Source organism: Candoia aspera, chromosome 1 (assembly GCF_035149785.1).
Source record: "Candoia aspera isolate rCanAsp1 chromosome 1, rCanAsp1.hap2, whole genome shotgun sequence".
In the NCBI taxonomy this organism is placed as follows: domain Eukaryota; kingdom Metazoa; phylum Chordata; class Lepidosauria; order Squamata; family Boidae; genus Candoia; species Candoia aspera.
The window spans coordinates 53,152,754-53,178,756 of NC_086153.1; the positions used below are offsets into that span (position 1 = coordinate 53,152,754).

The following is a 26,003-nucleotide window of genomic DNA, read 5'->3' on the forward strand; positions in this document are numbered from 1 at the left end:
ACAAAGAATTTGACTTCTGTGCAAGAGCTCTCAATATATTTACATAACATCAAAAAATAAACAATAGTAAAGTAATAATGTTATTTACTAAAACTATACAATCAAGAAAGAAAGAAAAAATGGAAGGAAAATAATACTACAGCTATTAACTAACACACACTCATATTTAAAGGGAGATATACTGCATCTGTTATCTAACATATGTTCACATTTAACAGAGCATTACCGGTCACATCTTAGTAGTCACGTCTTACCATACATTATCAATCATTATATCATGCTACATTAATTAGGAGTTCAACAGAGCAATGGCACGAGGGAAAAAACTGTTTCGATATCTAGATATTTTGTCATACGGTACTCTGAAGCGCCGTCCTGAGGTAAAGCACAATCAAGCTTTCAAGATTCTGTTATTATAGCCTATCTCAATAAATTATAGTTCTCGTCTTCCAGTGGAGTCATTCAAAGCAAATATTTGTAGCTCAGGGTTGAACTGTGGAGTCCTTGGTGCTGTTTGATGGTTCATCTGGTGTTAATTCCTCATCAGTAGAGGAAATGATGGTAAGTTAGAAACACAAGTCTACAGGAAAGCTACCCACACCAACCAAGTGCTCCATTACCACAGTAACAATCCAACCTCCCACAAGAGAAGCTGTGTAAGAACATTATTCAGACAAGCACTTACACACTGCAGCAACCTAGAACACCAGAAAAAAGAAAAATATCATCTGTACAGCATCTTCCAACAAAATGGATACTCGCTCAACTATCAAAAAGTGCCTCACCACCCAACCCACTACAACCCAACCAATGGAAACTATGAAAAGGATAACACTGCCATACATCAGAAACATCTCAGAAACCACCAACAGACTGTTACAACCACATGGCATCACTGTAGCACATAAACCAACTAAAAGTCTTCAAAACATATTAAGCAGCCCAAAAGACCCAATAGCCCAAGAAGAAAAAACAGGACTTATTTACAACATACAATGCAAAGACTGTAACAGCCACTATGTAGGACAGACAGGCAGAAGACTAGCAGAGCGCATCCACGAACGCCAACTAGCAGTCAGAAGACACAATGAGAACTCCTTAATCTCACAACACATGGACAGACTCAACCATAGTTTCAACTGGGAAACTATGAGTATCCTAAACCAAGCCAAATCCAAAAATGCCAGAGAATTCCTGGAAGCCTGGCACTCAGACAAAGCAGCCATCAACAGACACATAAAGGTAAACAACATTTACATACCATTCAAAAGAGACAATAGAAAAGCCGAAAGACCAGGACACTCCCTTGCCAGCAATCAACACCCAGATATGCAAAAATCAACACTAGGATTAACACCAGATGAACCATCAAACAGCACAATACACCCTAATCAAGGAACTATCAACTCAGGCGATCAACCAAGCAGCAAACAACAGCCCAACCAAAGAACACCCAAGGAGGGAACAACACCCCTACCAACACAAGCAGGGCAAGCCATGGTATATAAACAGAGAGCAAGGCCCACTCCCTCTTTGCACTGAAGATGTTGCCTAGTCTGGCAATGAAAAGTCTGCAAGAAAACAACAAGGCTAAGAGAGCACCAAGGATTCCACAGTGGAGTCATTTTCCTGAAGGACTGACAAGCTGTGATTGATGGATTTGGATGTCCTTTCCTCTGTCTTAGTGGTTGGAAAACAACTACCAGTTGCTCTTCTGAACATGTGATGGGACAGGGCCTCTCTTACACTTTGCTGGCTAGTCAGCCAGAATTATATCATAATTATATGAAATATATCTGTCAACATCCCCACCCAGAAAAATCCCCTGATAGAAAAATCCCCTGATAGATCTCTATCAACCATGAAAGTTATTTCTAAGAAAGTCAGTTTAATTAGTGTCTCTATCACAAGAGGGTACGTAGAAGGTCTAAAGCACTTGTTAAGGCTTGGGAGCTTCCCCCTTTAGTGCCAGTATCTTGGTTCTATGAAAGAAAAGAGGAAAAACTATGTAGAGATAAGGAACACTCATTGTATTTCAGTGGCATTTGCTCCTGAGAACTCCGTAGGTGATTTTTGCCTTAAAGGGAGAACTGGAGGCTTACTTACAACATAGGATTCTGCCAAAGGGACCTGAAGGAGGAAAGCTGAGCCAAGAAGTGTAGCAGTGTGCACTATGCTTCCTCATAGGGAACAACAAGGATGGGAGAGGGGGGCTTTTGCTGGTCATAGACTGATAGTTTGACACTGCTGTCTCTGTAAGCATCCGTTATGACCTGCAAATGGTAAATGGGAAGGAACATCAGATTGGCCTTTCTAGTCATGCCCTCTCCTTCCCCAACCCTAAATGCAAAGTGATCAGAGGCGAATAAACATGCAGCAGCCTCTCTCAGCATGCATATCAGTTGCTCCTAGTCTACCACTTAACTTCCTTTGTCCACTGAATACTTTTTATTTGGTTTTTTGTTTGTCTAGACATGGAAGAACAACATTTAATTTTCCATAGGATCAATATTCTCATGTCTGATGCCCCACTCCAACCCCACAAAAATAGGCTGTGCAAAGCTAGGTTTCTCTCTCAGCCAAAGTTGGCTAGTGCAGCAATGGGAGTACTGGTGTTACATTGCAAAATTTGTTTTAGTTAGCATTCTGGCCATTGCATTTTGGACCAACTAGTTTTTGAGTTGTTTTCATCTGATGTCCCATGTACAATATGTTGCAATAGTCTATGCGGTGACAAAGACATGAGTTACTGTTGTAGGGTGTATATTGTTTGTATCTCCCTGTGCGTAGCATCTTAAATTCCAAGGTTGCTCCCAGGTAAAGCATTTCTAGTTTCATTTGCATAATCTTACTTAATAGAACAACTCACCCAAGTTATCCTTTATCCACTGTTGGAAGTGTATGACAGTAAGTACCCCTATTTTTGCTCATATTCTGTTAAAATAATTAATTTTTAGTCATACGAGATTATGTTAAATATTTAATATTCATTGATAGTAGTTATACAAATTAAATTACATATCTGTGGCTCAATAATCCTTGATTATACAATCAAGTCTGTTTCTGTATTTCTCAAAATACGTTTTTCTTTTCTTTTCAGAAAAAAGAAATATTTTATCCACTGGAAAAATAATGTTAAGAGTTCAATAATGAAGAGAAGCCAGTAAGTATGAAGACCAGATATTAGTACTGAGTGGATTGAGTACCCTTTTTCAATTGGGAGGCACATTTTAAAAATTAACAAGTATAAGACAACACAGATCTGAACAGAAGAAATCAAATGCATAGCTACCACATTGAGGATATGTGGCCTGATAACAGTGCATATGTCAAGGATCTAAGAGTTTTAGAGTCTTAAACTGAACATGTGTATGCAGTGTAATGCAGAAGTTAAAAAGGCCAATGAAGTAAAGGGCTGCTCTGTGGGAGATAATTGTTCCATTGTACTGTGCACTGCTTAGACTATGCTGGAATACTGTGGCCAGTTCTGGATGCTACACTTAAAATATGGAGAATGTAGAACAAGTTCAAATAAGATCTATAAGCATGATAAGAGATCTGGAACCTAAGTGCTGTGAGGAACAGTTAAAGTTGCTGGGTATGTTTAGTTTGTAAAAGAAAAGACAAGGGAAGTTGTGATAGCAGTCAACAAATATTTAAGGGCTGTCACTTATAAGAGAGGTTGGACCTGTTAAACTCTTGAAATTGGGGGCAGGACAAGAACCAGTGGAATTCCCTGATGGTAGGAGCTCTTAAACAGTAGAACATTCTGCATTGAAGAAGTGGATGGCCACCTGTCAGGGATTGTTGAGTAGATTTCCTGCATGTTATATAAGGCCCTTCTAACTCATCCATTTTGTGATTCAGTGATTTTTAATGGGGTTTCATTGGATGTTGGAAAACATTTAAAATGATTTCTCATTTTCATGTGAGGAGGCATTCACCCAATGAGTTCAGTCTTCCTATCATCCAGGAAAGACAGGGAGCACAGGACCACTAATAATTCTATTTTCTTCCTTCACTTTTACTCTGGAGAGCAGCTCAAGTGTTTACATTTGAGACAATGACTTTCAAGATGAATTACTGAAGTCCAAGACATATGTGTCTGCCTATATTTATTATTAAAAACATAGTATTTTTAAATGTTGAATTATTATTTTCTTTGCAGAATGGTATTGTATAAACAACTATTCTTTGCTGATGAGATATTGCAAAGTTGTTTGCTGTATTTCCAAGCCTTGTGTGTGGATGTGAGTAACCCAGAGAAGCCCAGATCATCTGAAAACACAACTATAAATTTCATAAAGGTAAGAGCAAATATTTTAAATGTCTAGAAAAATAATATAAATAAACCTAATTATACAACTTCAATAATTACTAATATAGAAATAAGAGAGCCAGTTTGGTGTAGTGATTAAGATATCAGGCTAGAAACTGGGAGACCATGAGTTCTAGTTCTCCCCTCAAGCACAAAATCCAGCTGGGTGACCTTGGGCCAGTCACTCTCCCTCAGCCCTAGGGAGCAGGCAATGGCAAACCACTTCCAAAATCTTGCTAAGAAAACTGCAGTGACTTGTCCAGGCAGTCGCCAAGAGTTAGCACTGACTCGAAGGTACAAATAAAAAAATATAGAGAAATAATCTATTATGAGATCTAAGAAAATATAACTTGAATGTAATAATGTACTATTCTTTTGTCTTGTTCTATGTCTAACCTCCAAAATTATTGTGAACTGTTAGTGTGACAAGACAGGTTTTTTTCTGTTCAGTTATTAATTAAACTTCGATTCAGGTTCATGCTAGTCTTGTTGGTTCACTATGTGTATGAGAGCCAGTTTGGTCTAGTGGTTAAGGTGCTGGGCTAGAAACCAGGAGTCTGAGAGTTCTAGTCCCATCTTAGGCATGAAAGCTGGCTGGGTGACCTTGGGCCAGTCACTTTCTCTCAGCCCAACTCAGTGCAATGTAGACTAGCCTTCTTGTGGTGCACCCCAGGCAACATGACTTGTCACAGCTAAATAGTCTACATATCTGGCTGCTGGACCTCACAAGGATTTTCCAGCAAGGAAAAGCAGCATGAACACCGAACTTCTATGCCATACGATTAAAAAAAAAGTATGTGTATACATAGGAACTGAATATATGAATACTTTAATACTGTATGGTTACATACAATTTTATAGTTTGTATGAGAAACTGGAAAATGTTAAAAGAAATTAAATGTCAAAACTTTTTACCCTCATGGGTATATTCTACTGTGGAAATATTCACTGTGACACTTCTACTACTATCCTTATTAGGAAATGACATACACTCAGTCTACTGTTAATTATAGTTTTTATACTAAAATTAATACTATTTAGAAGGTATGACAAACTGCTCAATTTCTACCACCCCCTCTCTGCACATGCACACACACACATACACCCCTACACCTAGGCATACCAGATATTTGGAGGCACCAAACTTTGTATTAATGAGTTCCACATCTGAGTTGTCACCAAGTGACTCAGTCTAATGCTAAATAAATTCATTTAGATGCACAACACTTTTGGGTTTAGGGCCACATTCAGTGTTATATAATACCATAGTGGTGCTTGGAAGTAGCGTGAGGTAGGCACACACATGCCAAAACACTCTCCCCTTTTTATCCTGCATCAGCAACATTTCTGAGATGAATGAACATATTGCTTACCTTTTTTTTTTACAAGAAGTCTTCTTCTCAATTTGCCTACCCTTTCCTCACTCAAGCCACTGTATAAGTCATCCCCAATCCCTCCAAATTCAAATTCTCAACACTAAGTGGTAAATATGCTTCCATATATTAGAGATATTTTATGTATTGCTTTTACATAAAAACAAATTTGTACCTTTGAAGCTTTAAAAGATGTATATATGTATTTACTCCTGGAAATAAACTTTACTTCTCAGAGTGGATTAAGAGGTGTTGGTGTAGGATTGGGGAGACTCGTATTCAAATCCCCATTTAATCACTAAGTCACTCTGAATCAGTCACCTTTTAGTTTAATATAACTTACAGAGTGAAGATAAACTGGAGGCAGAGAGGGAAAAAAACTAACTTGAAAATTTTCCTTCTACTTGCTCCCTGGCTTTAAAAATTCCCAAAATTTTGCATCTCTGACTGCCTATGAATGCAATAAAATGCTTACCTCTAGCAGCATGGAAAGATTAAGGAGCAGCAAAAATTGCTATTTTTAACTCTGAAATGTTAGTAAGTATAGTCTTCTGTCTGCTTGTGTGTGTACCATTCACTTTTTGCATTTTAGTGTTGATGTGCTGACATTTATTCCTGTACAGATGAATGAGAAAAATACCTAAGAATTTGTATCTGTTTCAAGTAAATTGTAGTTATTTATGATATTTTTAATTTTGTTATTAGATAAATACATCCTATACATACACGTTGGATGAATTTTGTGAGGAACAGTATCAACAGAGTCAACATGCTTTATCTCAACTCCAAGCTTTTAAGGATAAAGTAATCAAAGTAATTCAGACCTGCTTCTTAAAGGTAATTATTAAAATCTTATAATTTTTATTTTTGCATTTTTATCTTATGTTCATTCTTGAATATGAACATACTCAAGATAAACAATACCTAATACTTAATATTTAATACCCAATATTTAATATTTAATTACTTAATTACCTAAGTATACTTAATACTTAATTAATACTTAAACAATTTTCTGATGGTACAGTGTGTTGTTAAGACTTAATTTTCAGTTAGTATAATAACTATTTTTTCTAATCTGATGAAGGAAGTAGGTGGTGAATAAGACATTTTACTATTATTTGTTCACAACTATCCTATATTTTTAACATTCTTGGCAGATTAATGCATGACTTTGAAGTTAGAAGTTTACAAACACTATTCAGTATTTTCTCTCTCTCTGAGGATGGGAGATATTTTTAAAGGATTAGTTCTAGCTTTGATTCTAAAGTAACCAAAGTACCCAAACCTCTATTTTCTGGAGGTAGGAGTTCCTCTGCATGTTTTTCTGTAGCGCCCTTCAAAGAAGGGTTTTAATCAAATTGTAGAATAAAAGGATTGGAAGGGACCATAAAAATCATGTTGTTCAGCTACCTACCTAGTGCAGGAATCCAGCACTTCAGCATCTGTGACCAATGACCATTCAGCTCTCTGCATCTCTCTGCATCTCTCTACATCTCCCTTTGATAAAATTAAAAGCAATCATACATATATGTAAAAACATATAAAACAAATTTAAAATACAAAATTATAACAAGGCCTTGATGGAACCAGAGGTCACCAGTACTTAGCTCACCAACGTGGATGGTTTTTACCACCATCTACTTCTGAAAGAATATAATCCCTCAGTCACACTGGTAAAATGACAGGTTTCCCATGAGATGTCACACGTATGGTGATTCCGTTGTAGTAGTAGAATTGTCCGCTCTTAGTACTGAAGCACCTGCTTCCTTTACACAGTCTTCAACAATAAGATCAAGATCATCTAATAAGGTATTCTGTGCCTCCCAGGCATGATCACTGCTCAAGATTTAATGATGAGCTTTCACCTGTTCCATGTTGCTTGCATATATGGTTCCTATTTCACCAATACTGCCTCCCATCAGAACATGATAAGAGCATGGTTGCTCACACTTTTTAGTAACTGCAATTGGCTGCCACTGTAATGATTGCCTACTCTAATAGACTCAGACTCACAAGCAGGAACTTAATGATATCTGATTTATTAAAGAATAGTATGCAAATACAGAGAAAGCTGAGAATGAGTAAAAGCGCGCCAAATACAAACTAAAAACCCTCGGCTCAAACGTAATCCCTCCCCTCGCCCTGCCGTTGCAAACTCCCCCCCCCCCCAGGTACTGGTAACCGTTTCTGCTGATGTCCTGGGAAAGGAACCTTGAACACACGAGATAACCCAAACACATTCCAATGCAGCTGGTAACATATAACAATCCCACGAGATGGAATCCTCCTCCCCTCCCAGACGAAACACACATCAGCCAAATGACATGCGAAACGTTACAATGCAACGGTAATATCGGAACGGTGAACATGACAGCCACCCTTCATCAGTGTAGATTCATACACTTCTCCATCATTCAGTGGCTCAAGAGACCTGGCTGTGTGATCATACTTTTAATATACACTGGAATTTTTTATCCCATTCTGATGCTTCTATTACATTTGAATAACTTGCATCTTGTGATTAACATATTCTAATCATGTGAACCATGATTAGGTCTCAGTTATATCTGTTAAATAAAATGTGCATACTATTTGCATGTCCAGTGATGCCCCTGTAGTATTTCTCTTTCCCATTCCAGTCCTCTTCCATGGAGCAGCCACAGCAAAATCTGCTAGCTCTTCTAGTAAGAAAACATTGCAACACAAAGCTATAAGAAAGACCTTCAATTTAGAAAGGTTGGGTTCCCTTCTTATCTGTTAAAAATATAGCACAGATCTAAAAGGAGTTTATTTTCACATCCCATTTCATCCCTCCCATTGCTGTTTCCTGAGATTTCTGGAAGTTTGATATGAATTCTCAGTCTTATCACTAGTCTCTTTCTTTTTAAAAATCCTGGGTATCTCATCTTCAGTTGATATGAGTTCCTGTATATCCCAGTATTTTGATCTGTGTGCTGTAATTACATGAGGAGATCTGAAATGTGACAGATCTTCTGGCTCTTCAACTTGATGATTTCATGCACAACAGATGACAATACTGTCATTTCCCCAAGTCAATGACTTGTGAAATACTACCATAACATTCTTTATCTGCCTCTCTTGGTTTGTTAGAGGTTTGTTAGAAGTTCCTGTTTCTTAAAGGTTCTGGATTCTATTTCAAGCTTTTCAGTCAAGCTTTCCCATTTGTCCTCTGTAAAAGTTTCATAGATATCTGGTGTTGTGATCAGACATAGTCAATTTTTGTTCATGGTCTTTAGTTGCTATCTGTATGCTGCTCATACAGCATGAAAGGAAAAATCAAAATTCTTATCTGGTGAGCATCTGTTCTCCTTTTCAGTATCTGTAAGCTGACAGTGTCTGTTTCTTAATATTCTGTCTTGGTTGTCAAGATATAGTAGTAGTTGTTGTTCACCACCACCACTACCACCACCACCCTTCTTGCTTCTTAGCCATTCTGGTAAGAAATACTTAAGTATGAAACATGGTTTCTTCAGCCTTGACTCCATGTTCTTGAGGGTGAGGTCTAATCTACTCTAGAAGTGCCCTCCTGGCCAAAGAATATAACTTTACCTGGTAAATATTTCTGTTAAGAAAATGAATTTAAATGTACTTCCATTTTGTTTTCCTCACTGAAAACAATCCTAACAATGAAAAGTAAGTAATGCAACATGTCTACTTGATGAAAATTACTTTATATATTTATTGCTTTTCCAAATTTATTATTTCATAATGCTGTAGGTGGCAGAAATGAACGGAGCAGAATTTTTTTTTCAGCATTCACTATATGATAACAAAGAGAGACCAAAATACTTTGAGATAGCTGGATGGCAGCACATTATGGAACGTTTTTCTAAGTTTCTTCAGCTTATAGATAGAATCTTTCAAGAATTTCTTCGCAGATTGGTAAAGAATGCCATAAATATTCTTTTGGAGATATTTAAAGGTTCCAGTAGTATGACCATTTCAAAAAAGAAGACAAACGAAAGCCTTGTGAGGTTAGTTTTGCCTATTTCTTGATTAAAACATTGGCTCTAAATGTCTTATTTAATAATATTGTATATAAAATTCCCTGTTAGATTCCTTTATTTTAAAGCTTGGGTTACTTATTATAAAAATTATAAAAATTTATTCTGTGGAGTAAATGCTTACTATGAAACACAAGTGAGGGGCCAAAAATATCTATGTTTTAAATGAAAAATGATATTCAGTATTATTAATGATTTACTGCTCCTTTTTGTCTCTGAGTTACACATGCTAGCTTTATTCCTGTACAAAGGAAATAGCTATAACTAAGGTATAATATTGGTAGGGATCTACTGTATATACCAACTATCTAATTGTACATTAAAAAGATATGTTGGAGTAGCTCCAAATAAGATATACAGGCTTTAGTGCAGTCTCCTCCAGTACTGAGATCTTGACTCCCCAAATTCCCAGCATTAACCAGTTGTCTGGCAAATGTGCATGTAGATGTCTTTTGGTGCCATGGCAAAGCTAAGATACTAAGCACTCACAACTGCAGCAACTGAGGATGGGCAGAAAAAAGGAAGGGGCACACTCACATACTGCTTCTTTCTCACTGCTGTTGCAGCCTGCCCTTATTTCCTCATGTAGTATGAAGTATCCCTTACCCAACTAAGGAAAGGAATGCATGAAAACTGGTGGTGGCATTGGGGGAGAGGGTAGTTTGGCACCTGCAGCAGCTCTTCCCAGTTTTTTCCCTTCTTTCTTCTGCACTGTTCCTTTATCATAAGCTACTGGGGCACAACATGACCAGCTTTTTTTTTAAAGATTGAAGAAATGAGACAAGGGTAGCCTGTCTCTACCATGTGTGCATGGTTGAAGATGGTCACCTCGTCTGCCTTCACTATTTGTGAGCCCCTTCTGACTGGGGAATTCTGGGAATTGTCTGTAAATCTTGAGGGCTATAATCTTGAGGACTCCCAGTTTGGGAAATGTTGCTTTCCTGCATATGAGATAAAAACTATATATTTTTTCAACCTTACCTACCCTCAGAATAGTTCAACTACTTAGTTTAAGTTTACAAGTTACAGCCACATTGTCTGTCAACTAAAAGCTTTTTGAGAGGTGGTTGTATAGCTTGCATCTTCCTGTCGCAGCCAGGTTTTCTTTCATTTTAGCACAGCTAAAAAACCCTTTTGAACCACTTGCCTTATTACTATTACTATTTCCTGCCAATTGATTGATTGATTGATTGATGAGTATGTTCTTTTTAGCTTTTGTCCTGGAAAATTCATTCATTTCCCGGATGAAATGTCCTGGGAAAAAAATCATTTTTGTTGCTATCATATCTGTTAGAAAATAAACAAAATAGAGTAAAAATTACTCATGCTAAGGAGCAAACAGAGTAGATATTTTGGCTTTGGCAGCTTTTGTCTTGGTTAAGACATTAAGCTCCTGAATGTCTTCATTAATCTTGGGGTGTTTTTAAAACTTTGTTCACTACCTGGTCATTACTAGGAACTTTGTGCAGAACACAAGGCTATTATTTCTTTCAAGGATCCTCTCAAAAAAGTATCAGCAGTTTCCACTCAGTGGTTCTGTTATAGGCTCTGAAAGAATCTTTGGGCATGCCAAAGATAAAGTTCAGGATTCTTTGTCACTGGCAGCTAATCAGATGCATTCAGGAAGCTCATAACAGTATATATTTAATATTTACTACCTATGATTGTGGAAGTAATAAATGTCAAGAGAAATGCAGGTCAGTTATCTAACACTCCCTGAATTTGTCCATGCAACACTTAAAGCTAATCCTAACCAGCTTGCTCCAGCATGAATACAAGCCATTGACCATTTCTTGAGGTCAGGAACGCACAATGTCATCCTCTATCTGCCTATGGCCCAGTGGGAAGGTAACATCCATCCATATTTTCTTGCTGCATGTCAGTAGTACTGCTTCCCATGTTGTGATGGCACATGCAGTGCTGTTGTGCTTACCTGCTACATTTCATTTCATTGCAGATAAACACCTCCAGTCTAACTGAATATTGAGTTGTCCATCTCAGTGTAGTGACTCTGGGCAGCATACAAAGATTAAAACCATCACAACAGTACAAACACATGATGCCCTGAAAAAAAAAATCCCCCAAACCAGATCAATACCAGTGGAATTCATACCTAATTGCCTGGTCTCAAAGCCTGGAAGAATAGCCAAGTCCTCAGAGCCTTATGAAGGGCTAATAGGTTTGGGGCCATCTGGATCTCTGGGGGCTACTGTTCCGCAGGACAGGTGCAGCTGCAGAGAAGGCATGACTCCAGAGTCCAACAAGATGGCATTGTTTGATGGAGGGAACCTGGAGTATGTCCTCCCTACTAGACCTGGTGGGGCAGGCAGAAACAATGGGGGACAGGCAGTCCTGCAAATAGCCTGGTCCTATGCCATGTAGGGCTTTATATGTGGTAACCAGCATCTTGAATTGGATTCAGAAGCCTACTGAGATCCAGTGCAGCTCACAGAACAGTGGTGTTATATGAATATATCAAGAAACATCAAAACTGCCCAAACTGCTGCATTCTGGATCAGTTGCAACTTCCAAATACTCTTCAAAGGTAGAGTATGTAGAGCATGCTACAGTAATCCAAGTGGGAGATGATAAAGGCATGGGTCACCATGAGCAAGGCCTTCTGGTCCAGGAATAGGCACAGTTGCTGCACAAGATGAACCTGTGCAAAGGCCCCCCCAACCATGGCTGCCATCTGCTCTTCAAGCAGGAGCTGTGAGTCCAAGTAGACCCCCAAATAGCACACTAGCTCTGACTGGGGAAGTGTACCCCCAGACAGAATTCAAGATGGAAAATCTCTGGAACCACAGAGTATTAAAACCCACAGCTACTCAATCTTGTGAGGGTTGAACTCAAGCCTGTTTTCCCCATCCAGATTCTCATAGCCTCCAGACACTGGGTAAGGATCTTGATAGCATCACTTGGTCAGCCCAGGGCAGATATGTACAGCTGAGTTTCATTAGCATACAGATGATACCACACCCTGTATTGACAGATGACCTCTCCCAGCAGCTTCATGTAGATATTAAATAGAATCAGAGAGAAAGTAGAGCCCCTAGACCCCCCACAAAGAAGAGGCCTCCAGGTTGACCTCTTCCCCTCCCTCCAATACTGACTGGAACTCAGCCTGGAGAAAGAAAGAGAACCACCATAACATCACATCTCCCACTCCTAATCCTCTGATGTGGCCCATATGGATACTATGATCAATGGTATTGAAGACAGCTGAGAGATCAAGGATTGCCAAGATAGATGCACTACCCTCATCCTTAGCCTGCCAAAGGTGCACTGAATTGGCAGAATGAGAAATGGGAGTACATATTGTGTATGTTTGCATACCACGTTCTTCAGAAGTTGAGACAAAGTTGTCTGGCTCATATAGTTGTAAAGCCTTCACCCCAACTGTTGCTGGTAATTTCTACAACTGTGTCATGCTGTAGAAATACTTATAGCCTCCTTACAAGTTACCCACTTCTGCATGGAGCAGCATCTTTCCTCTGAGATTGGGGTGGTCTGCCTCACAGGTTTACATTCATGTCTGTTAGGGGACATTCATACTGGCAGGGAATGGTCCTGGCAATGCCACCATTTAAATGAGGCAGGCACAGGACACACAGTATTCGCTGCAACTGTCAGCAACTCCTCCTCCTTGGAGGCTACTTCTGCTGCTTGGGTCACAGATGACAGCTATTTTAAAGCCCTTCATGATACAGGACATGGATATTTGCAGGACTGTCTGTCTCCCATTATCTCTGCTCATCTAACAAGATTTTCCAGGGTTGTCATGCTCCAGGTCCCATCTATTAAGCAATGTCATTTTATGGGACCCAGGAGGTGTGCCTTCTTTGCTGTTGTGCTTGCCCTATGGAATAACATTCCTCCTGAAATTTGGACAATCCCAACCCTCCCAGCCTTTAGAAACGCTTTGAAAACCTGATTCTCCCCCATAGGCCAAGATAGCACATTAGCCTATTTTTCGTGTTAAGAGTGTGAATTGCCTTCAGTGCAATGTCTTTTTCATGATTGCTATTGTATTTTTCCCCTCTGTTAGCCACCAGAATTACATGGTGCATAGGCATCTCACATTGAAATAATAAATGAAGAAACTATAGAATAACTGGCCCAAAAATCATCTGATGAGATTCCCTGGATTGTCTCCCAATCCATTACTTAACTCAGGTGTTCTCAAACTCTGAGGTACCATGACTCTTTAAAATGAAAAATGAATTACTGTGGTGTTACTGTTCTAATGATTTTATTAGGATTAGGGTTGGGCAAGATACTTGTAATAATTACATTTTAAACTGTATCACAGGGGTTCTCAAATTTTGCAGTACTGTAACTACCCACTGCAATGTTCTAGAGGTGAAGTGGAGAACAAACCCCAAAACAAATTTTGATGGTATTTTCACTTTTTCTCTGACATACTGCTGCTGGTTTTGGCAGACAGTGCCGAGAGCAAAGTCTGAAATGAGTTCTGATAGAATTCCTGCTTTGTCTGCACAAGATTGATCAGGTTTTATTTTTTTTACAATTGTTTTCTGCATTGCTTAAAAACTTCTGGAATGTTGTGACACGCAGCTTTTTCAGTTTGCTTTTAGAAAGTGACGTCCACTTATTTTTCTTGGTTGCATGGTCTGCAGTAGAGAATAACAATATTGCTTTCTTCAGCTTCTTCAGATTTCTTCAGCTATAGTTATATTTGGAACTGCATAAAACTAATGTTTTCTTTGAAATGCTGGGACTTTTTCAAGTGTATGGGTAATCCAGTTCCTCAGGGACCCTTGTCACCCTATCACCCAGCTTTTGGAATCCAGCCATTCTAGCAGGTCTTTCAGGGGAAGGTTGGCTGAATGGCTTTGTAATAACTTCTCCATAGGAACCATACAGATTGATTTTGTATGGTAAGACAAGTGCATACAGCATGAAATAAGGACAACAATCAGGAGGGTGTGTATCCAAGCAATTTATTTCATTTCATTTCATTTATTTGTGGAATGGGAGTGAAGGCATTTTTATCTCTCCAGAACCTTTCCTAGCTTAAGATGGAGCAGCAGTTCTTTACTCCTTGTACTCAGAGTTGCAAGGTCATAGCAGGGATGTTATCTAAATTAGGCAATAGAACTATTTCAGTTCCTGGCCCATTGCCCTCCAAGAGGCTGAGCTGAGCAAGAGGAAAAAGAATGGCAGCCATGGCAGTTCTCTGAGTGGAAGGGGCAGCAGCAGCAACAGCTATAGCCATTTTGCCTTCTACAGCAGCATGGCTGGGCTGCTTGGAGAGCAGAGGCAGCTTACACCTGAGGAGGCAATAGTAGTGTTAGTGGCAGCTAGAGGCTTGTGGGGAGCAACATTAGAACAAGACTATGAGAGAAACAAGGAGGCCAGCAGCTGTCAGTGCCCACCACTGAAGAGCCTGTGCTGAGTCTCTCAATAACAGCTGTTAGAGGAAAACCACAGGAGGAGGAGGAAGAAGATGCTGGTTGCAATGAGAGCAGCCACTCCAGCAGCAGGGTCTATGAGGGTTCCCCAAACTGTCAAGACCTGCCATTTTTTCTCTCTCTCATGGGTGATGACTACCCAGAGGTACATGGGCAACTGAAAGTAAGTGGGCCTGGGTGTGTTTCATCTTCAGCTGGCTGGAGTTCTTACAAAAAATTTAACAACTGGTTAACACAAACAAGAGTAAAGCAGCTAGATAACAATATGCATAGCAGTGAAAACTATCACAGGTCTTTAAACTGATTTTGAGGGACTGGAGAACAGAAAGTGGCAATGTGAAAATGCTGTACTATAATGATAATTTATATTATCCTTATTAGTGACTTTTTTAGTATTATAAATAGTGAAGAAAACATTTGGCAATGAAGTCCTTGATGTATTAAGTACCTTTGAGATATTAAGTCAATTATTAAAATGAATTTTGCTATTTAAAATATGAATTAGGATTTTTCCTATTTTTTTTACATACACAGAGCATATAAAGACACAATTGAGAGAGCATTTTACATGTTAGCTGAAAATAAATGCCTGTGGGTATATGAAAATGAGCAATTTGAAGATACTCAGAAATCATTGCACCGTTCAAAGGAATCTGAAATACAACGTGAAATTGTTACTGTCAGTGATATAGACAAGGTGAATTGATTTCTAAATAAAAGTATCCTACAACAGAGGCTGGTTATCAGACAATTCATATTTATTTATATTAGTGATACAATTTAAATATATGCTGAAGGCTATTCATTGTTATATGCCTTCAGAGACAAAATAATTTCATGGTTCTCTATGAAAAAACTTAGGAAAATTAAATACATTTTCCAATATTTCTCAAAAATTTCTTCGTCCTTTACAACAGATTTAAAAGGACATTATCACAGTCTTCTCTACTGATTAGTATCAAGTCAATGATAGCAGTTCTCCTTTCTCCATCTTCTGCTTTTATTTGTTCCTTGTTTCAGATTGAAAATCATTTATTTTCAATAGTAATCTTCAACTCTCTCTAGTTTCCCTTTGCATGATGATTTTTTTAAAAAAATTCTATTTTTGTTATATTTTCCTATGAATTTAGATACTAGAAGAAGTGAAAAAGCAACTAAAAGGAGAAGAAGAATACTATCCAATATTTGAAATAAATATTTGTCTGAGAATTCCTTATGAACAGGAGTATCGTAGAAAATTTTACCAGGATGATGATGATTATATTTCAGAACCTTCATTAGACTCTTTGAAAGAAACATTACACTATAATGAAGTTTTGAAAAGCTCATCTGAACACAATAGCAAGAATATACATGAAGAACAATCAGAAAATACCACACAAGTTTTGGGTAACTTCAGGAATGAAGAAAAAAGGAAGCTGTTGGGTAAGATTAATAAAGTTCTTTGAAAATAAGGCTAAGTTTGACCCTATAAAAGCCCAGAGCCATAGCTCAGAGTTTCATTAGATGGACCATTATTCTATCAGTTCATTTGGTACTATTGGGATACTGCTCTTTGGTACTGCCATGTTATTTCTTCTTCCTTTGACTTATTCTTTAATTCCATTATTAATTCTAAGAATGAATACTGATCAGAAGATTGAGTTTGCACCTAATGGGATGCTTCAGAAATGTAGATAATTTAACTTGGATTGAATCAGGAATCTGATCTGAAACCGAGGCAAGACTGATGTCTCCCATTGACTAGAAAGGGACAGTCACAAGTAGCTGTAATTCTTTTTGTTTAGCAGAATTTTTTTAGGCACAGTAAATACGTCTGCAGAAAGAGACTCTCCGTTTTAGATCTAGGCTCTTTTAAATTGTGATTTTTTTTCTAAAAGAAATGTATGCAATTTTCCTAATTTTGTTTAGAATTCAATAGCATCTGTAAGTGCAGTTGTTCCTTCGGTAAGTATCATACCTAAGATTCAAACAGTTATGAACAAAGCTTGTGCAACAGGAACATTTACAGAATTCAAGAAGTACATAATCTTTCACATTGTTGAGAGGCAATGTTTACAAAAACCGCAGACATTTTACAGATGCTACTTAGAAGAAAGCTCCTTTAAATTCTAATTTGTTTAAAATAGACAAGCATTATGTAAGTAATTAAATCATTTTGGGATAGAATTACATGGTATTTGCAGGCATACTGTAGTTGCTATTTCTGTAGGACAAATTATTTCATACGTCAAGCTAATAGGCACAGTGGTGTCACAGTGTGAGGAAATATTTTGATTTGGACATGAATCCTAAAACAGTCCACTAAAAACATATTAATCATGTAGTTTCATTTCTGTCTCTCCTCCACCCACCCAATCTATTGTTTTACATGCAAAAGCTGCATGTATAAATATGCATAAATATTTAAAGGCTTAGAGTTGGCTGCCCAAAGGTGTTCTGAATTGCTCACCAAACCTCAGCAAATTGCTCAGCAATTTGTTGTGGAATGAGACAATTTGAGTAATTTTAACTAGTTAGAGGCTGTCTCTTCAGAAGTCTTCATGAAGTTCCATATGCCATATAGTTTTGAGAATTCAGTATGCTGGTCCTCTGAGGAAGATAAGTTAGGAAATCCTGCCAAGTCCTCTGCATCAGATAAGCTAGGCTAGATTCAATCTCCGCTAGTTCATCACCCTCTACTCAGGACTCAGATCCAGATTCCATTGGTATAGCCATCAGCCATTGAGAAATGTGTCCATGAAAATGCCAGACTGACTATCAGAAGATATCCAGAAAGTACTTTATTACAAGGGAGAGTGCCTTGGAAATAAAGTTACTAGCAAACCCATATGGCCTTACAGTCAAACTTAGTTGATGAGCACTAATTAAGTTAAAATTGAGAAACTATAGCTTCCTATATAAAGGCCCATGGGGAAGGGGGTAAAAAAGTCCAAATTGTGGCCATCACTGCACAATCAGAGCTCCACCCTTTCTAATGTATTTTATGTGTGTGAGATACACATAACAGGGGCCGGGCTTTGATCATGTCGCCATGGCCACCATTTTGATTCCTTTGATTCCTTACCTGCAGGTGCCCTTGTATTTTTTGTGCTTTGAAACTTGACTGCCTAATGTACTTCTTTCATGTATTCTCTTATGTGAGGACAGATCTGTTAGTCTCTGACTCACTACTCCCTCTCTCTCCTCTCCCCATCAAGATATTATGTTTAACAAGCTTCCAAAAAGGCATCTTCTAGGTTTCTAAGTTTTAAAAACCAGGTATGGAACAAACCTTAGGGATCATTTATATTAGTATGAGGATACTGGTATGAGCCATAGAATTAAGGGAATTCAGAATATTAGGGATAAAGAACCATGGTGTTGTTGCCCTTAGCCTCGGTAATCCTCTTTCAAAAGAGACCTTAAACTATAACTCTCTTAGTCTTATCCCCAAAGGGTGTAATTTTATTTTATGCAACATCTGCATAGTAGCATTCCTTACATATTTATCATAAATATATTAAATTGCAAAAGGGACAGCACACATCTTCATCTTACTCTCTGCTCAGTGCTGAACCATTCACTAACCATTCCATTTATTCTCACACGTGCTTTACTTTCTGCATTCAGCAACCAACCTTCAACTCTTTATCTGTGCAAAACATACCATAATTCAAGTCTATTTATTTTATCATATTTTTTGTTGTTTATTCGTTCAGTCGCTTCTGACTCTTTGTCACTTCATGGACCAGCCCATGCCTGAGCTTCCTGTCAGTCGCCAACACCCCCAGCTCCCCCAGGGACAAGTCCGTCACCTCTAGAATATCATCTATCCATCTTGCCCTTGGTTGGCCCCTCTTTCTTTTGCCTTCTACTTTCCCTAGCATCAGCATCTTCTCCAGGGTGTCCTGTCTTCTCATTATGTGACCAAAGAATTTCAGTTTTGCCTTTAATATTCCCTCAAGTGAGCAGTCTGGCTTTATTTCCTGGAGGATGGACTGGTTGGATCTTCTTGCAGTCCAAGGCACTCTCAGAATTTTCCTCCAACACTACAGTTCCAAAGTATCTATCTTCCTTCTCTCAGCCTTCCTTATGGTCCAGCTCTCGCAGCCATATGTTACTACGGGGAACACCATTGCTTGAACTATGCGGACCTTTGTTGTCAGTGTGATGTCTCTGCTCTTAACTATTTGATCAAGATTGGTCATTGCTCTTCTCCCAAGGATTAAGCGTCTTCTGATTACCTGACTGCAGTCAGCATCTGCAGTAATCTTCGCACCTAGAAATACAAAGTCTTTCACTGCTTCTACGTTTTCTCCCTCTATTTGCCAGTTATCAATCAAGCTGGTTGCCATAATCTTGGTTTTTTGAGGTTTAGCTGCAAGCCAGCTTTTGCACTTTCTTCTTTCACCTTCATCATAAGTCTCCTCAGTTCCTCTTTGCTTTCAGCCATCAAAGTGGTATCATCTGCATATCTAAGATTGTTAACGTTTCTTCCAGCGATTTTAACTCCAGCCTTGGATTCCTCAAGCCCAGCATGTCGCATGATGTGTTCTGCATACAAGTTGAATAGGTAGGGTGAGAGTATACAGCCCTGCCGTACTCCTTTCCCAATCTTAAACCAGTCCGTTGTTCCGTGGTCGGTTCTTACTGTTGCTACTTGGTTGTTATACAGATTCCTCAGGAGGCATACAAGATGAGTTGGTATCCCGAAACCGCTAAGAACTTGCCACAATTTGTTATGGTCCACACAGTCAAAGGCTTTAGAATAGTCAATAAAACAGAAATAGATGTTTTTCTGAAACTCCCTGGCTTTTTTCATTATCCAGCGGATATTGGCAATTTGGTCCCTCGTTCCTCTGCCTTTTCTAAACCCAGCTTGTACATCTGGCAATTCTCGCTCCATGAATTGCTGAAGTCTACCTTGCAGGATCTTACCTTACTGGCATGTGAAATGAGTGCCACTGTTCGATAGTTTGAACATTCTTTAGTGTTTCCCTTTTTTGGTATGGGGATATAAGTTGATTTTTTCCAGTCTGATGGCCATTCTTGTGTTTTCCAAATTTGCTGGCATATAGCATGCATTACCTTGACAGCATCATCTTGCAAGATTTTGAACAGTTCAGCTGGGATGCTGTCATCTCCTGCTTCTTAAATCAACAAACATGCTCTCAGACTCTCACATTTGTACATTTCTGATGCCTTGCTGAAGAGTAGTAATTTGGTCTGCAACCCCCTGCCCAGCATAAAATTGCACTGTGTTCCCAAATTGCCATGTATATATATAAACAGATGTATGCTTAAACTGGGGTCTCTGTGGGGCAGTGGGTTAAACCGCTGAGCTGCTGAACTTGCTGATCGGAAGGTCAGCAGTTCAAATCCGTGTGACGGGGTGAGCTCCTGTTGCTAGTCCCAGCTCCTGCCAACTTAGCAGTTCGAAAATATGCAAATGTGAATAGATTAATAGGTACTGCTTTGGCGGGCAGGTAATGGCGTTCCATTTAGTCATGCCGGCCACATGACCATGGAAGTGTCTACGGACAAATGCCGGCTCTTCGGTTTTGAAATGGAGATGAGCACCGCCCCCTAGAGTCAGACACGACTGGACTTAATGTCAAGGGAAACCTTTACCTTTATGCTTAAACTAGATGTTCAGAAAAAACAGCCCTTTTTCTTAACAGATATTCACCAATAAACTTCCTTATTCATTTTTGGGTCTCCAAAAGGCACTATCCTTTTTTCTGTATGCTCTTGTCTCATTCTGGCTTTTCCATTCATATTATCTAGCAGAGGTTTTTTTTTTTTTTTTCCTGGATCACAGTCATCAGAATGTTGCAATATTTTTTCCAAATAGCATCTCTGGTTCTTCCATTATCACAATTAAATGGAAAATAACATGCAACTATCTTTGGATCTCTTTTTTCATACACATCCATAAAAACCTTGGTGACGCCAATTGATACATTCTGACATATATTTTAGCCCCTTCATTTTTAACTTTTACTTCTATGTATGTACTCATCCACTCTACAAGGTAAGTCTGCCTTCATTTAGTACATCTTTTCACTTTCTCTTAGTTTCATAAGAATACAGCATAGAAATTTTTATTTAATTTCAATCTTTCAGTCTTGCTTTTTATTGATTACTGCTATTCCATATCTGTCAGCCCTTTGTGGTAGTCCAGACAAGAAGCACAAGCCATGAGTGCTAATACTACCTTTATTGTAAGGTTACAGTAACAGAATCTTGCAAGTCTGAAAACATGTCTCCCCTCCTTTACTTTTACTTTCCAGAAAACTAGGGAGGGTCCCTTCTGAGATGCTTCCCATGTCCCTTTTCCTTCTGTGGGCTAAGATACCTTTTGCAGGTATCTTCCCCCTGTCTCCCAAGGCTATTGTCACATACCATTACAATATCACAAATTCATATGCTGTGATCATCACCAGATGGGCCTGTAGATAATTATCTTTACTACCCATCATAGCTTTGCTGAGTCAGTATTCCACCCCCCCACCAAGAATTGTAAAACTTAAACCATTTTGAATGAGAATACATTCAATATGGTTTATTTTTATAATTTTCTGTGGTTTTAACATAAGCAGTGCCCTACTGGATCAGACCAGGCCAATCTATTCCAGCAGTCTGTTCTTACAGTGGCTAAACAACTGCACAAAGAAGCCCACTAGTCTTCCAGCAGATGGCCTTCAAAGGCAGTCACACTTCCATCAACGGTCATAGCCATTGATGCTAATAGCCATTTGAATGTTGCATAGCTGTACTAAAATGTTTTTTTAAATACTCACTTAATGAAAACTGCAATAAAATTGTTTTAAATAGTGATCTTCCCTTTTTGTTCTTGGAACTAGGCAAGGTTATTGTTATGCTAGTATTTGTGTTTTCCTTTCCTACTCTGTATTTTGCAAATAAAAAGATAGTAACAAAACTAGGGTGCCACACTGCAGCATTCCTTTTGTCTTCTTCATGTGTTTTCTCAGAATGTATAAGGTCTCATTTTATATCAGAGGGATAGGAATAAGGTTGTACTCATCTTTCTTACTATATATAAGACTTGTAATGGTCATCAGAGAGATGAACCAGCAGCAGTGCAGAGAAGCTTTGTCATCAGCTCTGTATCCATTGCTCTGAGAGGTCCTTATTGCAGTGCATTGTGAGGTTGATGTGGTACATTGTGACAAAGCTGATCAGAGGGTGAGCGGCAATGCTCCTGCTGATGCCAAGGAGAGGGTCTGGGAGAGAGCATGCAGTAGGTAGGAATGTAGACATTAGGGGCACAGTCACTATGCCTATACAGAGTTTGCCCCATCCCAATACCAAATTTGAGAGAATGCATGAAGAATTACTAATGTGAGAGGAAAAAAGTGATTTTCTGTCAGATTTTTTTTGGCCAGTGAAGATTATAGAATATTTTTAATGGATTAATATTAAGATTACCAGATCTTCACAACTGGAACCAGAGTTTATAAATACAGGCTGAAATTGTATTTATTGGTAAGGTAACTGACTATTTTCCTCGCAGAGAAACAGCAAATTCAAGAAAGAAAATGATATGAGGTTTAGAGTAAAGGTTTTGATATACCTTCCTCTAATAGCAAGACCATATTCTGATTTTGTTCTATTTTTATAGGGGCATTTTAAAACAGGCAAAAATTATTTTAAGAGTTCTGAAAGCTTACTCTTTGCCAAGATCAGTGGCTTGTTGGACTTCTCCCCTTACTTTTGTTCCACAGGCACATAGCATCCTTCGCTGTGACCACTGCTTGGCAATGGTCTTTTTTCTTTTCTGCAGGACTGTCCAAACAAGATGCTTCATCTCAATATTATTGAAGGGAAACTGCTAGCATTAAAACAAAAAATAAAAAAGCTGCTATAGTGCTATTCCCAGGTTCTGGAAATGTAAAGGGAATTGCAAATTTGACCCCATGGGAAGTTAGCTGGTTTACTGTCTTTGTGCTAATCATGAGAAGGACTCAGTTTAACATGTTTGAATTATTAGGTTTTCAAGGATTGTTTTTGGTTTTCTTTCTTTTCAAGGAAAAGAGGCCACCTCTGATTCAAAGAACGAACCACTCGTATATGAGAGGTATGCATAATTTAGAATGTATTTTGCTTTTAACATTGTAAAAGGTATGTATATTTATTTTAGTGGCTTACCACATTTTATGAAACTCGTATGGCATAGAGTGGTAGGCAGCAGTATTGCAACCGAAAGTCTCCCCACGACCCGAGTTCGACCCCAGCAGAAGCTGGATTCTTGGGTAGCCGGCTCAGGTTGACTCAGCCTTCCATCCTTCCAAGGTCGGTAAAATGAGTACCCAGCTTGCTGGGGAAGGTGACGACTGGGGAAGGCAATGGCAAACCACCCTGCTATAGTCTGCCAAGAAAACATTGCAAAAGCAGCGTCCCCCCAAAGGGTCAGACATGACTTGGTGCTTGCACAGGGGACCTTTCATACCACATTTTTTCTGTGTGGCAAGCATATTTTAAATGCAAATACTTTGTAACATAATATGCTTTCACCCTTATCATCAGCATGGGAGTAGCTTTATGCAGCAGAATATATATGCAGAGAGACATAAAAATAATGGAGCAGTTCACAGAAAGATTTCTAGTGCTTATTTCTGATGATACAAAAAAAATTTACTAGGAAATTACATTTAGATAAAAAGTCTAAATACTGATCTAATTGTGTTTTATGTAAAAGAATGAAAAATGATGTAGTTTGCTAGACCACAAGAAGCCTGGAATAGTATCTCCTGCATTATAAAAAGAGAGAAATTGAGATTGTGCAAATCTCATACTTCATACTTCTTATGTGCGAATCTCATACTTCATACTTCTTATGAACCCAAAGTTATGACAGCCTTGGGAATAGACTAACCCAGCCTTTCTCAATATTTTTACTCTGGAAGAAGTAACAACCTTTTCCAAACACAGATTTTCCCAATTCTCTGATCTGACTTGCTGTTGTCTAGAATATGGCAGATATGGAGAAATGTCACACTTTCTCTACACAAAAGTACATTGTCAAGCACACACGTTGTACTGGATTGTTGTATGTGTGTGTGTGCCTTCCAACCAGACAGCCTGTAAAAGTCCATGCAGCTTTTTGGCAAGATTTTTGGAAGTGGTTTGCCATTGCCTTCTTCCTAGGGTGGAGTAACTTTGGGCCAGTTACTCTCAACCAGCTGGTTTTATGCCTAAGGTAGGAATAGAACTCATAGTTTCCCAGTTTCCAGCCTCATGCCTTTACTACACCAAATTCTGGTCTCTAGTACTAGATACTGTTATTAAAAAGAGGTAGCTGTTCTGTCACATTGGCTGGAAATGTGCTGACTTAGCCCCTGGCTCTACGCCTTTTTTGTGATAGGTGATTTTTTTTTTAAATTGGTGGTAAGTAAGTTTCCATTGTTAAAGCTTCACCAAAAAATGTTAACATTGGAACATGTCAGTATACATTCAAATCGTTGAATTTGAAGTGATTTATTTTATTCAGTATATATGTAAGAAGAACCAACATATTAACTCACTACTGCACAAACCCTCTCTGATAATGGTTTTATGAATGGATAATCTGTTTTCTGAATGACTTTTGCCAATTTTTATTTATTCGTGTTAGAAGCATCACAATTAAAATAAGGCGTACTGTAGAACATAGAATTTAAAATATAAAATACAAGACTTAAAATATATAAAAGTTAAACAGATCTCGCCCAGAAACTGGCAACATTAATTGCATTCGGTCGCACGGTCATGAAGTCTTCAAATGTGCATTGATCAGGGCACAGAGGACAAGTATACATATGTGTTGTTTTCTGCATGTCTCCACATTCACAAAGGGCAGAGGCCACCGGATAGCCCCATTTGTTCAAAGTATCTCTGGATCTTGTTATGCGTGTGTGCAGTCTGTTCAGCGATTTCCATACTTCCCAACTTTCGCCAAACTCAGGTGCCAGCTCCTCTGCTGGTTCCATCCAGTGTTGGTTCTTTGTAGCTTTCCATAGGTCCACTCTACTTTTAAATTCCAATTATATTAATCCAAGATGGCTTGGATCTTAATCCAAGATGGCGACCGGGAGCGGATGCTGATTGCGGCTCCTGGTGGGGGGAGGATTCGGGTCGCTGAGAGCCCCACGGGCCTTGTTACCAGCCCCTTCCCTCGGGGGCTTGGGGAGGACAGACAGACCCTGTTGAAATTTTGGGTTCTCTGGCCTTGATGCCTGCAGTTGGCATTGGAGGCAGCAGGAGCCCCCCCCCCCCCGGGTGGAGCAGCAGAGCATAGTGGAGCGGAGGAACGCGGTGGACCTTTGGGGCGGCCGCTGACTCTGTGGAGCCTCTGTGGATGAGGGAGCCTCCCGTGGATTCGGGGAGACCTCTGCGGACCTGAGTGGACCCTGGATGCCTGGTTGGACTCGGAGGCCCTGGCGGATGCCTGATAGAACGTGGCAGTGTGTGCAAGATTCTGGAGAGAACACGGCAGGCCCTGGGGCGGTTTCCCTTCGTGGGAAATGGTGGACACGGCTTCCTTGGGACAGCGGTGGACCCAGGTTGACCGCAGGAGATCTTTGGTGGGCCTGGGTGGACCCTGCCAGACCTGAGAGACCCTGGCAGATCTGGACGGCCTCCATAAGGTGGCAGAAGACTGGAGGCCTTGGGGGTGGAGTCCCATGGTGTGAACCAGAGGACCGCAGGCCCCTGGGTGGACCTTGTGATCTCTGGCAGGACTCTGGTGGAACACTCATAGACGTCGGTGGACTGGGGATTGTCGGGGTTCTCGGGCTCTGTGTCTGGGGGTCTGGGGAATGCCCGTTTGTTAGAAGCAGCAAAGTGGTTTGGTGGGCCCCTCAGA

At 39.3% G+C, this 26,003-nt stretch overlaps 1 protein-coding gene across 1 annotated transcript in view; it reads left to right on the top strand.

The window, feature by feature from the left end:
• DNAH14 (dynein axonemal heavy chain 14) overlaps positions 1-26,003 on the top strand; it is a 292,199-nt gene that overhangs the window by 28,207 nt on the left and 237,989 nt on the right. The window contains 7 exon segments of the mRNA XM_063289142.1: positions 3,101-3,163; positions 4,169-4,307; positions 6,397-6,528; positions 9,433-9,689; positions 15,689-15,851; positions 16,285-16,579; positions 23,189-23,237. Of these exon segments, the coding sequence (XP_063145212.1) occupies positions 3,101-3,163; positions 4,169-4,307; positions 6,397-6,528; positions 9,433-9,689; positions 15,689-15,851; positions 16,285-16,579; positions 23,189-23,237 (1,098 nt within the window).